General features: G+C 37.9%; 2 protein-coding genes and 1 pseudogene across 5 annotated transcripts; 1 reads left to right on the top strand and 2 right to left on the bottom strand.

The window, feature by feature from the left end:
* Positions 1 to 548: 548 nt before the first annotated feature.
* LOC141819705 (uncharacterized) lies at positions 549 to 6,370 on the bottom strand (annotated as a pseudogene).
* A 740-nt stretch (positions 6,371 to 7,110) lies between these two features.
* LOC141819688 (hypersensitive-induced response protein-like protein 1) lies at positions 7,111 to 12,218 on the bottom strand. Of its 4 annotated transcripts, none has more exons than XM_074706942.1 (5): positions 12,126 to 12,218; positions 10,702 to 10,900; positions 8,142 to 8,262; positions 7,843 to 8,031; positions 7,111 to 7,722 (listed from the first exon to the last, which is right to left on the bottom strand). In XM_074706942.1, the coding sequence occupies exons 2-5, from the start codon at positions 10,888 to 10,890 to the stop codon at positions 7,364 to 7,366; spliced, it is 858 nt and encodes a 285-aa protein (XP_074563043.1). In that variant the 5' UTR covers positions 10,891 to 10,900; positions 12,126 to 12,218; the 3' UTR covers positions 7,111 to 7,363. The 4 variants fall into 4 exon arrangements, with proteins under 4 accessions (XP_074563043.1, XP_074563046.1, XP_074563045.1 ...); XM_074706945.1 differs by lacking the exon at positions 12,126 to 12,218 and adding an exon at positions 11,742 to 11,845; XM_074706944.1 differs by lacking the exon at positions 12,126 to 12,218 and adding an exon at positions 11,639 to 11,694.
* Positions 12,219 to 14,632: 2,414 nt separating this feature from the next.
* Positions 14,633 to 18,136, top strand: LOC141819769 (histone deacetylase 19-like). The gene is made up of 4 exons (XM_074707021.1): positions 14,633 to 15,198; positions 15,800 to 16,240; positions 16,708 to 16,938; positions 17,576 to 18,136. The coding sequence occupies exons 1-4, from the start codon at positions 14,704 to 14,706 to the stop codon at positions 17,642 to 17,644; spliced, it is 1,236 nt and encodes a 411-aa protein (XP_074563122.1). The 5' UTR covers positions 14,633 to 14,703; the 3' UTR covers positions 17,645 to 18,136.
* The last annotated feature ends 823 nt before the right edge of the window (positions 18,137 to 18,959 follow it).

The raw sequence follows: 18,959 nt of genomic DNA on the forward strand, positions 1-18,959 counted from the left end.
AAGCATGTGGAGTTGCAATAGATTTAATTCTACGCAACCAGATGCCCAAGAATATTAATGACTTTGATATCACTCCAGTACTAATTATTTATATGCACAACATACACTTGTAATGCTAATTTTTCTTGCAAAAAAAAAAAAAAACAAATTATCATTTTGAAGTGCAATCGAATATCCTGCAGACTTCACCATTTAGCTAGTAACATTGTTAGGTTAAGAAAAATGTAACATAACATGCACATAGCACGCCCACCATGTTACTATGCCGTTCGACGAATTAACAGGATTAATGGGGTTAAGAGTGATGAAAAATTGTAAAAGCAAACTACTTGCTAGGAGTAGTTGAAATATATTTTTGAGTTAATCAAATTACAGGTGAAATATAACAAAGTAAATAGATATGTATAACAAGAAATCATACCATTTACATCCCTACCTTGTACTGTAACTGCTGCCTGTGCCATCTTATTGGGCAGACCTAGAGAGTGTCGGCGAGTAATTTCACTTTTGTTCCTGACATAGCCTTGGAGATATTTGGCAATTTTGCCTTAGCAGTCAGTTGCAGCCATATAACTAGGAAGCACAGGAATATTTGGCAAACCGTTTTCAGGATATTCTGATTTGGCTGCTGAGGCTCCCTGGTCTTTTGGATTTCATGACAAAGTTGTTCTTCCTTCAAGCTTACTTCTTCACCCATCACTATGTTGTACTGCATTATCTATCTCCTGCAATAGTTGTGTTTCATTCGATGGTTTATCATCAGGCAGCACATCAATTTGTTCATCTGCTACTGTGGGCCCAGAAACATTTTCAGTATCCAGTTTCATAGTAGAGCATTATTTCAATGGGACTAGGATTCTCAGATAAACCAACAGATATCTTTTTCCAATTTCTGACTTCCAATCTCTGGTTGCTCGTTCCCATCCTTTAGAGCAACTGCAATGCCCCGTTAATGGGCGTTAAAACAGTGCTCTCCATATGATGTGGGAGGAGAGAGTGTGGACGTGGAGGAGATAGAAGAGCAAAGTTCCAATGCGTTAATAGCATATCTTTCTTAAATTACGTTTTACCCTTTCAAGCTCCGATTGTGCTTGTTCCGGTATGCCTTCTGCCGAGTAATTGTTCGCCTTTTTCAGATTCCTCTTCATTTTCTCAGATTCATTGTTTGTATTTGTTTGAGCAGCTCCAACATTTGAGGCAGAACTATTTCGCACGCGCCTTGACTTTCCTGATTCATATTCCACAGCGCTGTTTGCTTGGCCTTTCGAAGTAATTCTCCGTTTCGACTTGACCGTTGGCACTGTGAAACTGATAGTGGTCCATCTGTCTAACCAGCTGAAGACTGAATTTGGGTCACCTTTGTCGTAATTAAAGAGATTTTAGAATTGATGAAGAAGAAGCTGCAGAACATGAATAACTCGTAAGCAGAGAAATTTGTTGGTCGATCAGTTTATACGAAAACAATAAAAAAAATAAAAAAATGATTAAAAAAATCATAGATACATGGCATTAATAGCACAGGTGACAAAGATGATAATTTTACAAAGGCTAATGTAACATATGGTAGCAGATAGCAAACAAATTGGTATAGTAAAAAACAGAATGCCAAGCCATCAGTAGAGTTCAGCAGTGAGTGCAGTGCAGCATTTTGCATGTCACCAAATGCTTCCATACCAAGCTTCTATCTTGCACTTAGATGAAGGTATCTGACACAGTATTAATTCAAGCACTTAAGCCATTTTTTTTAGAAAAAGAGGAAAGGGAACTCATCATAATAAGGTGGGGTCCAAATTAGGCATGGGAGCAAGGAGAAAATGGATCAAAAATATAAATATTAATGTATATAATGTAATATATAGTTTATATAATATATAGCAAATGTATATATAATGCCTGCAGCATATAATGTATGTAACCTATCAGGCTGCATACCTGCGCGGACGAAAAAAACCCACCTCCCGTGCTGTTACTCCGGACCTCTCCGCATTCATCGCCGTCGTTCATCGCCGTCCGGTCACCGCCGGCCACCATCCCGGGCTCGTTGGAAGCGCAACTCGACGGCGCACACATCGGCACCGGATTCCGGCCGGATTGGGCCGGAATCCGACCGGGATTCCGGCCGAAACAGAGCAGACGCGCTGGTGGCCGATTCGCCGGAATCCGACCGGATTCTGGCCGAAATTGACCGCCAGCGTCTGGCGGCGATTTCGATCGAATTTGGCGGGATTCCGGCCGAATCGGGGCCGGACTCCGGCCGAGGTCGACGCCTGGCGCGGGCGCGTCGACCGGGCGGAAGTCCGGCCGGAATCCGGCCGAAATGGGCCAACAGTGTCTGTTGGCTGATTTCGGCCGGAATTCGGTCGGATTCCGGCCGAATCGGGGCCAGACTCCGGCACCCGCCGGACCACCGGTGAGTTGCGGTTCCAACGGGTCCGGTCGGGCGGCAATCGGTGGTCGGACGGCGATGAAACGGACGCCGGTAAGCGGCGAAGGTCCGAGTAAAACACTGTGGAATCGCGAATTTTGGACGGTCTGCTGTCGATCGCGATCGGGCGTAGACGGCGTGGATCGATCGCGCATGGGGTCGCGTTTTTTTGCCCAATATATCAAATCTATGTAACCTATTGTTTATAGTTTAAGGGACATTTTGAAAAGACTTAAAAAAAGGTTTGGTGATATTTTGAAATGTCATAATTTGGGGGAAGTTTGAAATTACTAAAAAATTTGGAGGGCTTATTGAAATGTTCCCAAATATAACCTAATAGGCCTAGTGCTCTCCTCCATTACCCGACAAATATTACCTTTTTCCTATCCTTTCATCACTCACAACCACACAAAGAAATGAAGTTGTCAGTGAAACGACTAGATTATGATGATACACAATCTACAAACAGGATAAGAACACAATAAAAGGAAGGACCAAGCCAGCCATCACCCCCTCCCATATATCCCGACACGAGCAGCTGCAACACCCCCTTCCTCTTCCTATCCCAATAAGATGCCTCCCAATGCAACCGCTGTAGTCCCCTCCTTCCCTACTGCCAAACTTCCTTTTCTCCGAGCATGATGTGATTGACCTGCAAATCCCCAGGTAATATTCCTTCTAGATCTCTTCTTATTTCAGCTACTAGGACTCTTTTTTCATACCCACATCATTGTCTTGTTTAACATGGGTACAAGAGGCATATATGCTGAGTGTGAGTGATAGAGCCAAACTGTATGACACAACATGGATATGGAAGTGTATATCCTGAGAAGAGTTTGAGCCAAACTGTATTTTCAAATCGAGCAATAGCCATGTTTGACACCAAAAGGCTTTAGTTGAGACAGTCACACTAGCTAACCTGAATAATTGCTTTAAAAAAAGTAGACAGAACAAATATACCTTCCATATATATGTATTTGATGAAAACTTCCCTTTCCAAGCATCTTGTGCTATCGGATCCTGAAAAGAAATTGAGAAAACAATTAATACTATGCACATGAGAACTTGACTAACTATGATAGTCAGTCACTTATGGATTGAGAGTCCTAATTTAAATTTGGAAAATTAGAAAGGTCAGTATAACTTGAGAATCACATAAAGGGATTCCCTAACAGATACCAGTGACATGATGGAAGGGGAAGAACATAGTGAAATCCAAAATTCACACTGAAATCACAACATAGGAAACAATATCACATTAGTAATTCATTTGTCAATAATTGGATCACTTTTGAATTTCCTCACGATTTCATGTTAATAACAAAGTTGCTCTAAGATAAAGATTCCAGAAACCTGATATAAGAAGAAAGTTAGAAGTATATAATTTACCAACTATCAGCATTTCAAATCAGTTCATTTCTGTCAATTGAAAGAGAATACTAATGGCGATAAATAGACCAATTGGAAGACCATTTTTTTACTTAAATGAGAAGCTTTGTCTATAAGCCCCAAAACTGGCTAAATAGTAGGAAGTTTTACATCATCATCATGTGGCCACATATATCCCAACTGTTTGGGATTGGCTAAAATCAAAGATAGAAATGTTGTTCCATCATGGTCAGCACAGGTTAAACTTATCATTCCACCTATCCTATGGACTGAAACTGAACCGAGTCACGCAGAGGTGACCTACCTCAACAAACACATTGATCTGTCATATGCCACCCACCTCTTAGTTGACATTGATTACATAAGGTCCTTCCAATCCACATATTGTAGAACCACCATTGCTACAGATGCAACCTAGGGAAGACAACTATTATAACCTATACACACTTAAGCAACTATTCATTAACTCGTGTAACCAAAACTCATAAACAGATTCCCTATCCCTCTCACCTACAGGATCTGTGCAATGCTTCTTCCACGAGTGAGCAAAGATGCACAATTCACATGACATTGAATAGAGCTTCCTCATCCAAGTCAACTGACTAGGGTTTCCTCCTACGCTGATCAATGCTACTTTGTCCTTATAATCAGTGCTACAAGCACTAAGTGTGAACATGCTGGCCATGGATTGATACCTCAGTTCAGAATGTTCATCAAAACTTTAGATAAGAAACTAACAAGTTTTTAATGAATTTTACTAGCATGCGACAAATTGTCTGGTTTCACTCTTGAATCTGGTGGTGAGGGCACCATGGAACAGGTTGCCATATATCACGGTCAACTTAGCCTACAAGATGAGGTACAATTATACTGGAACTCTTGACTTTCAAAGTGGATTCCTTACCTGTATCATTGATAGTAAAAGAGAATTCCTCTCCTATATGCATGTAGACCAAGAAAGCTGTAAATATTGTGTTCTACACATGCAAGAATATTTCACATCTCAAATGATGCCTGGTTATCTTGAAATATATCTCCAAGAAATCCTAGTTCTATGAAAGTATGTTACCTGTATATGAACTGTTAGTCAATGGGTCTCATATGATGAAGCTCCAGTAAATAGCTAACGAAAATATATCTCACTAAATTGACTAAATCGTGGATTATAACAAAACATAATTATCACAATAGATGTCAGCAAAATGATTTTGGTACACTAGCATATACTATTATAATCAACCACTCAAAGCATCGTGGAGTTACATGCATTGATTCTTTGAGCATAATTTGTTTCAATGTGAATTAGAGGACATTATTCCAGGATCATAAACTTCCAGAAAATGAAGTTGATAGCCTTTGAGGTCAGATTCAATGTTATGAAAGGCAAATTAAACAATGAAAGGTTCAATTTGATTTACCAGGAAAAAAGAGATGTATTATGAGAAACCAAAAATAGAAAAAGGAATTAGTTTGTATTTACCACAGTCTTTAGTTGACAGTAGTTTACAGTGACTTTTAGCCCACTAAAGGAACTTCTAACTTTTCTTCCACGAGCTATAGCTTGTAACTTGATAATTCCCTCCATAGCATGTAGAGTTTTAACTTGATAATTCCCTCCAGGAGATAGCCTTGTTTGTGAGAGCTAAAAATTAACTGACTAAGAGAACATTAGGCCAAGGATTATATCTATGTCACCAAGAAATGGTTTATCTCATATTCTTGGTAATACTATAAATGCTTTAAAATTTTCTTCAATTTTGCATCATAAAAACTGTCTACTCCATACTTGAATTCTATAATGTTTATTTTATAACTACTTTTGATACTTATGGGGCCTGGGCACAAACAAATTGTCAATGGGGCAAGGAAACTACCCCTTTTTCACAAAGGGATTCAAAAGACATGCCCAAAAACAGTACAACATGTCAACAAAAAACAAATCTAAGTAACAACATTACCAAGGTAAATTCGATGAAGACAAAACTAAATAAAATAAAATAAATAAACATGAGCTGAAAACACTCTCGATGTCGGAAGATAATGTCCCACTGAAAAGTAAAAGGGAAACGAGAGCAGATCCCGTCAAAATATCTATAAAAAAAAACACCAAAAACAAAACAAAACGCAAACAAATCAGAGGAAGATTGATTTTTTTTTAAAAAAATCCAAATTCCAAATAAATTGATAAGGAAAAGAAAAAGGAAAGCGCACCAAAGCGACGGAGAAAGCAAGCAACTCCAATCCAAAACACAAAACAGCCATTTACAAACGTGTCAACAACGGATTCGCCATTTTAGAACTTGGTGGTTTTGCATGATACAACTCATCCTCACCGCGATGCCCCACCAACCACGCCAGAACCCTAAGCGAATTCGAAGAGTCGCAACGATCTGTCACCCATCCGACGTGTCTAACCCTTTTTGGCAGAGAAGGTGGGACACCGGCATTAGGTAAGTAATCTGGCGGGACGGATTGAAAAGGAAAGAGGAGAGAGGAGACGATTTGACTGTCTTCCAGCAACTGGTCCACTAATTTAACGTCGTTATAGCGCGGCATTCGTGGCGACGTATCGGATTGGAAGCCGATACGGGCAAAAACCAGCTCATGATGACAAAACTGGCCGTCACGATGGAGATCGGTGTCGGTGATGATGTCGGACGGCTCGCCCACCCAACTACCGGATTATAGCAGCCGGGCTGGGCCGCTCACCAAACGGACTTGATTATAGCGAGACAGTTTGTGGCATTTAAATTTTGAATGGCCCCGTTCGTCGTTCGCGTAACGGCGACGCGCTGTCTTCTTAATTATCTGGAGCATCCAAGAAATGTTTTCTCAACTGCTTATTCAACTAGCAAGCCACGCTGTCGCCCCAGAGTGACTACATCACATATGAATTAATTGATGACACATCATTCGTGTTTTCCAATTTAATCTGATACCAAAAAAAAACTTCTCTTACGGATCATTTTAAGAATTAATCTGATTCAAGAGCTGAAAACTGAATTACTAAAAAAAGTTAAAATAGAAAGCCACCCTGTCGTGACGTAATGGTAGTCAACTAAGAAAAGGTAGGGGTATGCTACCTCACTTCAAGATTTATTTACCCTGCAGAATAAAATCCCTTGCTGAGAACTACAACATATAGACTATTCACCCTTCACAGAGTAATTGATCTTTCAAGGTAAAGCTTCGCATGCCAAACTGTGTTTGTTTCTAGTCACTTGGAGTTCCTAAGTTATTACCTTGCCTAAGTTAATTGTATCGAGATATATCAAACAGGGATCAGAAAATGTATATATGGACTATAATTCTGCAACAATGACTGCTATTTAAAAGCATATACATTTAATAGTTCATTCAACTAGTATTGCAACCATCACCCACAACCACAATACTTGAAAAGAGTAGTAGAAGATTCACAGCTTACTAAGATATCACACAATCCCCACACATCAATACAGCAACAAGTTCATCAACACTAATGCATTGCTCATGTATGTAAACGCACCTCGGCCTCAGCCTGTCCTTGGACTCGGTCAGACACGATAGTTAATTGCTCAAGGAAGCTTGAAGCATGCCATCCCGGATTTGCTGTGCGATATCACGAACAGCACCAGGTCCATGGGGGACAAATACAGCAGATGATTTGTTGGACGCACCAATCTCCTTCATGGTGTCAAAATATTGAGTTATCAACACCATGTCCATCACATCCTTTGGTGAGGTGCCTGGAACATTTCCAGAGAAGCCTAAGACACTGTCCCTGAGTCCATCCACGATGGCTTGGCGTTGTCGAGCGATGCCTAAGCCTGAGAGATACTTGGCCTCTGCCTCGCCCTCAGCCCGCTTTATCTGGATGATCTTCTCAGCTTCTGCCTTCTCATTTGCAGCAACCCTCAATCTTGCAGCTGAAAGGATCTCATTTCAGGATCATGTAAAGCAATAGTTTGGAATCATGGAAATGAATCACGACTTTATATAGACCAAGGATGTTGAAAAATATACTTTTGAGGAATTCAGAGATGTACCAGCATTAATTTCATTCATTGCACGTTTTACATGTTCATCTGGCTCAATATCTACAATTAATGTTTGCACTATTTCAAATCCATAAGTTGACATAGCTTTTTCCAGCTCATCCTCAACTGCTTTTGCAATTTCAGACTTCTGCTCAAATACATTATCCAGATTGAGCTTTGGTACCGTGGCTCTGATTACTGGATACATGAATGCTATGTCAGACAAGAACATTCAACTAGAAATATTTCATTGTTGTGCTTGTGCTATGAATCACATCTGAACACAAGACAAGGTTACAAAACCATACCATCAAAGACATAAGCCTGAATCTGAGTTCTTGTATTGGTCAGTTTGTAAAAAGCATCACTAGCCTTGTTGGCCATAGCACGGTATTGCACTGAGGCAATGACATTTACAAAAACATTATCCTGCATGCATAACAGGTGGACAAGAGAAATGAGCACAGATAACATGATAAGTTTTAACATTTACTGAACAGTCGAATCGCCTGCCAAATGCACAATGCCGTTCAATTTACAGTACCAAAAAGAGATACAAAAACATTATCTGTATCCTGAATATATATGCATCAGGGAAATGGTCAGAGAGAGCTTTGGAAGTTTAGAATTAACTGAAAACATAAAATGCGACAGGAGAAGGTCACGGTACTTGTCAAATGCACAATTCACCTAGTTTATGGGATCACAAATATAGGAAGAGAAATGTTAGCAAAATGAACAACAGCATAAAGCAGACTACATAGATTTAATAGGAATTACCCCTCACAAATACTGTGATGATGTTGTGATGGAGACTTATAAGGCAAATACTACTTGATAGCTGATGAGACCTATGAAAAACTGTGACATAAAAGACGTATTTGTGTGCCTCAGTCAATGATTTTATCAGCTTGCATGGTGTAGCACATAAAAGAGGGGTGTGCCTCAGTCAATGATCTCATGGGTGATTTCACTAAAACACCAAAAAACAATGGCAAAGTGTATTGAAAATAGCATATTTAAAATAAAATAAATCATATTTCAGACAATATAAGATATATTTACTACACATCCTGAATAGGTTTCATTTATGGGAAAGACTTATTTTAAAGTGATATATTCTATGTGCATCAACCTGTTTATGACTGCCCCTCTCAGTTATTAATAGATGAGAATGACTTCTACAAGTTCCATCTATATCATTTAATGCGGAAATGCATGTGCTTTCAGATGGCGCACTAGAGTGCACTAGAATTGAATCACACCAAAGTAGGTAAGATGTGAATTAGAATATTAACTATAGAATCTTCAAAAGGAAACAACATCAACAATTTTGGCATGTAGAGGTCAAAGACAAAAAAAAAGTAAACGGCGGAAAAGCATTCCGCCGCAGGGGAGAGGGAGGATGAGGAGGAGCAGAGTAGGAGGCGGTGTTGGCGGCGGAGATGGGCGAAGGCGGTGCGGGAACTGCTTTCCCCTTTTAATGCCTGTATTGATTCATCTCTTCGATCTTCATCGCGATGTTGGCGGCGGAGATGGGCGAAGGCGGAGGATTGTTACTCCGCCAGCTTTGTCTCTGCCACTCTTCTTCCACCACCGAATCAAAATGACCCTCCTCCGGCCGCCGCTACCGCGACAGGAAGGAGAAAGCCACTTCGGTTAGAGAATACCCCATGGAGGAGAGCTGGACTAACATGCAATGCATGCTGTCGTAATCATCAACGAGACCGAGATTGCATACCATCTGATTATAAGCCTCAGAATTAGGACGGAAGTCAGGGTGAGAATCCAAAACCCAGTGGAAGAAGCGCAACGCCAAGACAACACGATCGTTCGACGCGCGGAGAACCTCCAGAACCAGGGCGTGGGAAGGGGTCAGATTCAGCAGGCGCAATTGCGATTCCAAATCATCCGAGCCGCCTGCGATCGACGCAATGAGGTGGGAAACTGCTGAAGCCTCGACGCCTGGAACGCTAGGGGTTCGGCTCCTTCTGCTGGCGGCGGAACGTCCGGGAACCCGAGAAGAGAGCGCGCGGACGAGGCTGCACGGAGAAGGGACAGAGGGAGCGTGCGGGGAAGGGCGACGAACACCTTCGCGTCGGTGTCGGAGAGGAGAGAAGCGACCACCTCCGTTTGATCTGCCGGTGACGCGCCATGACTTCGACGAGCAGCGGCGTTTTTTTTTATTTTTCGTCCGTCCGTCCGTCCGCGTTCCGCCCGATTTCGGGGTGATAGATTTTGGAGAAAAAAAGATCCACGGATGGATGAAATTTCCTTTCTTTCCTAAAAATTTCGAAAGTAAACGAAGGATGCATGCATGCAAGGGAAACTTTTCCACAGTTTCTCTTTCCGCACCTCCAAGTAAATTTTAAAGTGATATATTTTATTTGCATCAACCTGTTTATGAATGCCCCTCTCAGTTATTAATAGATGAGAATGACTTCTACAAGTTCCATCTATTTCATTTCAAGCGGCAATGCATGTGCTTTCAGATGGCGCACCAGAGTGCACTAGAATTGAATCACACCAAGGTAGGTAAGATGTGAATTAGAATATTAACTATAGAATCTTCAATAAAAGAAACAACATCAACAATTTTGGCATGTAGAGGTCAAAGAAAAAAAAAAAAAAGGCCTTTTAGAGACATCCAACTGTTGTAATTCAAAAGGTTAATTATATTTCTTTTCTTTCTGTGCATTGTAATCGAAGCAAAAGCCCATGAAAAGGCAAAAAGAAAAAAAAATGCACACAATTAGCTTGGAGAAGATAAAAACCTGCTATTTACAGCCTATATGTAATCATAATAATTTGGAAAATATAATTTTAAACTAACATGATAAAAAATATCCACCATGGACACAGATATACCTTTGTTTTTGTTTCACACTTGACATCCAACTGTTGCAATCTCAGTGAGAGATGACCAGCTATTCGCTTACCAAAAACCCATGGCACACAATTGCATCCTGGCTGAAGGACAGCATCAAACTTGCCAAATTGCTCGCTAATTGCGACAGTGGCTTGATCGACTTGCACACAGCAAAGCAGTTGTCCCATTGTTTACCACCTAGAATTTCAGTTGATAATATTAGTTGAACATTAATTTTAGATGAACATAGAGTATGAATTAACTTGCTGCTTAATACCTCAATTTCATTAACATCGATAGGGAGAGAGAGCAAGGCACAAGTGCAATTTCACAAAAGGGTAAGGCAGTAGGAATGTATATTTTATAGTCCGAACAGTGAATGCAGTGACAGTGGTGGTCTGAATAAATTTAGGGTCATGTATAAAAAAGAAAACTGATATATTGGATATTAGAAATTTAATTTAGAGAAGGAAAAAATATTATGAAACTTTACCTTATTAAATCATCAAACATCTTACAAGCTCTGATATTTTCCTAGTAGAATTTCTTTTACAAATTACAAGAACTAATATAGGTTTGTGATGCTCAAAACAAATTAAGGATGTAATTCTATGATTTACTACCAATAACTAGCTTTCACGTAATAAAATAAAAAAAAACATTCTCATAAATGTAAGGTTCGAGTTGTCATCCAACTCCCCTGGTGAATAACAAAACGAGTTAAATGTCTTAGTGTTTCTTTTCTATCAGTCTGTACAGATAAAATAGCTAAGAAATCAACCAATACTTTTTATGTGCACTTTAGAGATTGTTCTTGATAAGAGAAAAACAAAATAATATTGCACGTAGAAAGAAACTTCTCACCTTCTGTGCAAGCCTAATAAGATGTTCCTGCGAAAAAACACAAAAAAAAGGACAATATGGTTTCAGAGTTACCAGAAATTTGACGAGCAAACTTAAAGAAGACTACAAAGAAGCGCAGCGGATTCAGATAAACCATGTAAGATCGCTTTTATATATGATATAAAACACATCTTACCAAAAAGTCAACGTGGATGGGGTTTTTTTCCACGAAATAGCAGATCAATGACCGCCACAGAAGAGTGGATAAGAGCTAAAGTTGACCGACTTTGAGATTTAACCCTAATATTGGTGGATGAGGAAAAAAGTAATGGCGTCAGGGGTAGGTTTACTTCCAAACCACCAAGAATAAGTAGACACGAAACTGTACAGGAGTAGCACGCTACAAGAATTTCCTAAAAAATAGTGAAATTTCGATCAGAAAATGAAGGAGCAAAAATAATCGACTGCCGCATCGAAGAAACATGGTGGAAGCTAAGGAGAGACGCCGCAGATCGAGAAGGAAACCGGCGAATTGAGCGAAGGTATACGAAGAACAACATAGCGCTTGGAGATCACTCACCAGGTAGCCGCCGGAGAAGGGAACAAAGTAGGGATTCGTTCCTCGTTGACGCAAAAGTAGGATAATGAAGGGGTGGCCAATTAAACGCGTATTTGGGGCTTTCATGGAGTATTTTAAAAAATCTAGGCATGATTTAATAATTTAAAAAATAGGATGCCGGATTAGGATATTTACAGAGGGACGCTTTATAACGTGTGAGTTGTCTGCCATTTATAACGTGTGAGTTGTCTACGATGTGATCGATTACAATTTTTTGATTTATTTTTTTTATAAATAATTATATGATCAATTGTGTAAAATTATTGAGATGATGATAGATTCTATTTTTTTTATAAAAGAATTATCCGCGATGGAATAATCGACGCGCCCGAAAGGATGTCGAACGCGCAACATGAATAATAGTATTTTTATTTTTTTAATTTTTATTTATTTTTTAAATTAAGTTATTTAATTTTTTTTTAATTTAGGAGTTGTGTTATATATTAAATATATCAAAAAAATTTAAAATAAGAAAAATAATTATTATTCTGTACTTTTTATCTGACACACTACACTACTACACGAGTAATTAAATTATTTTTTATTTTAAAAATTATATATATATATATATATATATTAATAACTTCCATTTTCCATTCTCCCAATCAAGATTGATATCTTATTTATCTTATTCTTCTCGTATCTTCTGAAAATTATTGGGCCAAATGAATATCATCGTAAATAAATCTACCCTTCACAAATGTCATCTAAAATTGATATAGAATTGATGGTCAATGGGAAATTTTTATAGGGCCGGACCGATCACCCCAAGATTAATATAGAATTTAATTCATGGTGCCTGAAATCCTACTTGCCAATATTTTAAAAATAACTATATAAAAAATTATACAGCAAAATGTAGGTCAGTGAAACTTTACTAGCATGTGTTGATTTAGAAACAAATGCAATCAATGTACGGTTCCATCTCCATAATAGCTTCCCAATGTGAAAAAGTTTTTGTATAGCAATCCATAGATAGATTATGGAAATAATTTTTCTATTGATTTTACGTTTAAACCAAAAAAAAAATCTCAATTCTTATCTAATTTATCCCTTTAATAATTTGTCCTCCTAATTCAACATCATGAGCTATTTATAGAGAATTAAAGCTTCAAATGGCAGTGCAGAAGTTTTTGGTCCATGTTCTCTAATTATTTTCTAAATTTTACCAAAATATAACAAACACTTTTGGATTAAATCAAACAATTAGTTGATTAATTTCATTTTATTTTTTTTCTTCTACAAAAGATTGGAATTTGTCGTTCCAACGGCCCCATACGATCGGTCATGATCATTTATTTTATTTTTCTTAATCATAAACAAGATAAATAATGGAGAAAGGAGTAAATCATATAATTGTCAACAAGATGGAATGAAAAAAAAAAGAAATTTTCTACCCATCTCGTCAATATTAATATTTTATATGTCAATTTTCAAAATATATCATATTTAAAAAATTAAATATAAAAATTATTTTATACTTTAGATACATACAATCATAGAATTATTTTCCATCCTATTTGGATGAACACAAAAATAATAAAAAAAAAATAATCCATAGATGGATTTGTAATCCGTATGTAGATAAATAGAAGAAAGAAAAATAATTATATTTTATTGCAAAATAAATAGGAAAAAATTATCATCATGGAAATATTTTAGTAGTTTTTATTTCTATCCTTCCAAATAAACAATACCTTAAAAGACAAAAATTAAAGATAACTCTGAATTGGAAAATAAATTAAAGAATAAAATGACGATAATAATTAAAGATTTAATTTATTTTTATTTTATAATTAATATTTTCTATTTTAATAATAAATAATAAAATTAATTAAATTCTTACTAAATTATTATTTAGCATATTTATTTTCATATCGAACCTTATAATTTAATCATTTTTAAATTAATCCATTCTTTTTTTATTCTCACATGAGAATTTACTCCAATAACAATATTATTTTTTTATAAATTATTATGAATTATTTAAGATTATAAAAATTTATAAATTATTATATGTTATATATATATATATTCAAATTAAAGAATTTAAAAAATATATAATTGAATTTCATATATGACAATAAATATTTTTATTCATAAACATTAAAACAAATGAAACTTATTTTTAACCTTGTCGAAGTGTTCATTGGCCCTATCATTCGATTTAATTATGATTTATTATATTTTAAATAGAAATTATCAAAAACATATTTATTATATTTTTATTTTAAAAATATTTTTATTAGTAAAATAAAAATATTTTAAAAATATTTTTAAGTCTATAACTAATCAAGTCTCCACCTCACTCGTCCAATAGATTTAGGATTTTTAACGCGGTACCTATAATTTTTACCCTTAATAATAATAATAATAATAATAATAATAATAATAATAAAGTATTCGTTGCACGATATAAATAACAAAGAGGCGTATCTGCTTCGCACTTCCGCTCTTTCCTTCGCTCTTCGCCTCTTCCTCTCCTTCGCCCTTTTCCTCTCGCCGGCGACATTGACCTCGGCGAGCGCCGTTGAAAATTATGGCAGACGCAGGGAAGCGGCGGGTGTGCTACTTCTACGAGCCGGAGATAGGGAATTACTACTACGGGCAGGGGCACGCGATGAAGCCTCACCGGGTCCGAATGACCCACTCCCTCCTTGAGGGATACGGCCTCCTCCACCGGATGCGGGTCCTTCGCCCCATTCCGGCCAGTAACAGAGACCTCCTTCGCTTCCACGCCGACGACTACATCGCCTTCCTCCGCTCCGCCAACCCCGATCGGCTCCTCGACGCTGACATCCTCCGCCGATTTAACATGTCCGATGACTGCCCCGTATTCTACGGCCTCTTCGACTTCTGTCAGTCCTACGCCGGCGCCTCCGTTTGCGCCGCCAGGGAACTGAACAGCGGCCGCGCCGACATCGCCATCAATTGGTCCGGCGGCCTCCACCACGCGAAGCGCAGCGAAGCTTCGGGATTTTGCTATGTCAACGACATCGTCCTCGCCATCCTCAAGCTCCTCGAGGTCCACAAGGTGAGAGCTCCTGCTCTGCTTCTTACCTTACCCTCGGACATCCTTTCCTTGGCCAGCATGCCAATTTATTCGCTAGTCTTTAACATAGGTTAATGGCATCTTTTTCCCTCCCCTCAATTCCTTGTCGTTTATCTTTCCTTCTTCCTTCGCCGCCTCCTTTCAAGCTAATATCCGAGCGAAGCATCATCCCAGAGTTGCCAACAGCAATGATTGGAACTTGGAAGGGACTCGTTGCTTCTTCTTGCCGTCGTTTTTACTTATTTTCTTCTCTAATATTGTTCTTGTAACGAGTGAAGATTTTACCGGCCTTCAATGATGGGCTAAGTTGGATGGTTTTCACCATTAAGCCAGTAAATGAAGTCATGACTCTGTTTTTTCTTCGCTTCGTACACCTAATTTATCATTGTAATCGGATTGAAGTTGTTCTTTCTCATATGTTGAAGCTCTGGAACAACACAACGCGTCAGGCCAAAAACCTTATCCATGTTCTAATCATGTTCTAATACGGCTTAACCTATTGTTATTATACAACGAAGAAGCTCTTCTAGGGAGCTTAAACAAATTCTCCTTTTGATGACACTCATTTGTTTCATTTTTGCAGCGAGTTCTCTATGTGGACATTGATATCCACCATGGAGATGGGGTGGAGGAGGCCTTCTACATAACTGATCGAGTAATGACAGTTTCTTTCCATAAGTTTGGAGATTATTTTCCTGGCACAGGGCACATAGGTGATATTGGATATGGAAAAGGACAACATTATGCTATAAACGTGCCTTTGGATGAAGGTATCGATGATGAGAGCTACCATTATGTATTCAAACCTATTATGGAGAAAGTTATGGAAGCTTTCAGGCCTGATGCTGTAGTACTTCAATGCGGTGCTGACTCCTTATCTGGAGATAGGTTGGGCTGCTTCAACCTTTCTGTTAAGGGCCATGCTGACTGTGTAAGATACATGAGATCTTTTAATGTGCCACTCTTGTTGCTTGGTGGCGGCGGGTATACCTTACGCAATGTCGCTCGTTGTTGGTGCTATGAGGTGAGAATTTACGTATCTTGTAGTTAGAATATATGGTTCGCCTTGTGCTGTCTTATTCCTCAATTTCAACTAATCTGATAATTATGTACTTACCTATAAGATTGTTGTTACCAACTCAAGCAAAACTCAGATTTTGGAAAGAAACAGGTCCATTTTAATTCTATGCATGTCATGCTCATTACTTCAGGTGTTCTTGTTTTAATGATTTCTGCTACCAGATTTACATCTTCACATTGGTTAAAATCTCCACCTAAATATTGCAGAAATGGAAGAGGTTCTCAAATAGTATTTATTTTTTCATTTCCTTGCAAAACACCAATTTCTTTCACACACCTTAAAATCTCTCTCTCTCTCTCTCTTCCTCTTTTTCAAGTAACCACAGCAAATGTTCTTCAATAAGTTATAACTCAGTTTTTCTTAGCCTTTATTCTAAGTTCTAACTACAATCAGTATGAACTTTTGTGCAGACAGGGGTTGCATTGGGAGTTGAATTAGATGATGAGATGCCTAATCATGAATATATAGGATATTTTGGCCCGGAGTTCACTATTCATGCTGTCCCAAGCAATATGGAAAATAAGAATTCACGCAGGTCTTTGGATGCTACAAAAGTAAAGTTACTAGAAACTCTTTCCAGCCTTCAACATGCTCCAAGTGTTCAATTCCATGAACAACCAACTAGCATGGATACCGATCAGGCAATCTCTTCTTTCAACCTTTCTTTTGTGCATTCATTTAGCTTTCAGAGTCAAATAGTCTTATTTTCATATTTAGGATACTCCTGATTGCTTGTGTAATAGAGTAACTCATTGCTCATTTCCAGGACATAGTGGGTGGAACAAACTGAAATAATCATTGAGAAATTGCAACATCCAAGTTCTTTCAGTTGTTGTCATGACTAACCTACAGATTTCATTACTATTTTGTTTGGAAGGAGGGGATAAGTTTGTTGTACACTAACAACTTAAGATATTTTACAGTTTGTACTGTTCCATTTCGTAGTTCAATGCCATGACTAGTCTGAGAAACTGATTGCATACTTAAGGACTAAAGGCATGCATTAAAAGAAAAGAGCACGCCAAACCCATGACCAAAGAGGTCACTCGTTGCGGCAACAAATATTCTTTCAACGCTTATAAACCTAAAGTTATCATTGTCTTCCATTTGGTAAACTTATTCCTTTTAAATTTTCACACTCTTCCACTTGCATATAATCAACAATAATTTCTGTATTCTATCATTTTGCTATGTAGATCATTCATCTCATAAAGATGTTTTATTGCAAACCCTTATCAATTCCATGATGGATCAATATCTTGTCATTTTGGTATCCAGGATGATGATTATCAAGAGGATGCAAATGATGATCATCACATGGACAGGGACGGGTGGCCTCACTCTTGAGAGATCATACATGCTCCTACAGGATTTTCTTCCTCGAAATGAAAACTTCAACTAATGTTCAGATATACAGGAAGCACAGTTGCACATTGTAATACTTTGCATTTTCTGTTTGTATTTGGGTAGAACAAAAGGATCAAAAACCAAATTTCTTCTTTTTTGCATTTCAAGGGATGTACGCTTCAATTAACATCTATGTATATATCTATATAAAGTATTTCCTTGGCTAAAATCTTAGGTAATGTAGTGAAAAAACAGACAATTTTGAAGTATCATTTTCTGTTTCAAGAATGAATAACAAGAGCATGTTTGATCATACTTATTTACTTTGACATAGTTATTCTCAACTAGATCCACCAAGTGATGTAAGCATCTCTAATAATATATTTTTTTATATGAATGTGATGCTCGTGGTTACCAAAAAGGCATTTGAAATCTGCAAATCGTGCTCACCATTCTCAAACTCCTTGAGGTGAACTCTCCTCTGCTCCTTGCTTCCCCTACAAAAAACTTGTTTTCTGTAACATCTCCTCCATTGTTTCCTTCCCCCTCAATCAAGCAGGTATCCTCGCGAAGCATTATCTCATGGTTAAGGGGATTTTAATGCTTCAACTCTTTACCAAACAACAATGGTTCCAAGGGACTCGTTGCTTCTTCCTTCCATCTTTTTATTTACCGTGTTCTCTTCTTGTAATGAATTGAGATTTTGCCTTCCTTTGAACTTGGGTCACGTTGGATGGCTTTTACCATAAATGAAGTCATGTTGCTTTGCTTTGATTTCATGCACCAAATTTAACATTCGAATTGGAGGGTGATTCTTTCTGGTAGTCTTACACAGCACAGCACAGCACAGCTTATTGATAATTCGAAGCCAATTTGCATTTCTTTAGTACTGTGCATCCAATGATTTCTCTAGGTTTTTGATCTCCTTAACGAAAAGAAAATTGGTGTTATTGAGTTTGACAAGTTTATTCATAGTCTTAGTGTGTTCTATCCACATAAGTGTGTTGAAAGGCTTTATTATCAGTACCATGTGAATTAGTATCGTATCCTTGAAACATGATCTATGAAACTATTATTAGTATTCAATTGTCAGCATGCTTGTCTATCGCATAATCCTGTGGCTTGGGGCCAATGCATTGGTAGAATCATGAAAAAACAGATGATAGCTAGGTATCTAATAAGTTGTGTTTTATTGTCCAAAGGTTGTCCATGTTAATGTGACATATTCTTATAGCATAAAAAACTGACAAACCAAGCATAATTTGGTGAATCAACAATATGCTTGGTAGTTGGTACAGGATTGGAAGAGATTTCT

This window comes from Curcuma longa, unplaced genomic scaffold (genome assembly GCF_044706935.1).
Source record: "Curcuma longa cultivar G26 ecotype Majalengka, Jawa Barat unplaced genomic scaffold, ITB_CL_G26_1.1 utg18532_np1212_1030455_RagTag, whole genome shotgun sequence".
Taxonomy (NCBI): Eukaryota; Viridiplantae; Streptophyta; class Magnoliopsida; order Zingiberales; family Zingiberaceae; genus Curcuma; species Curcuma longa.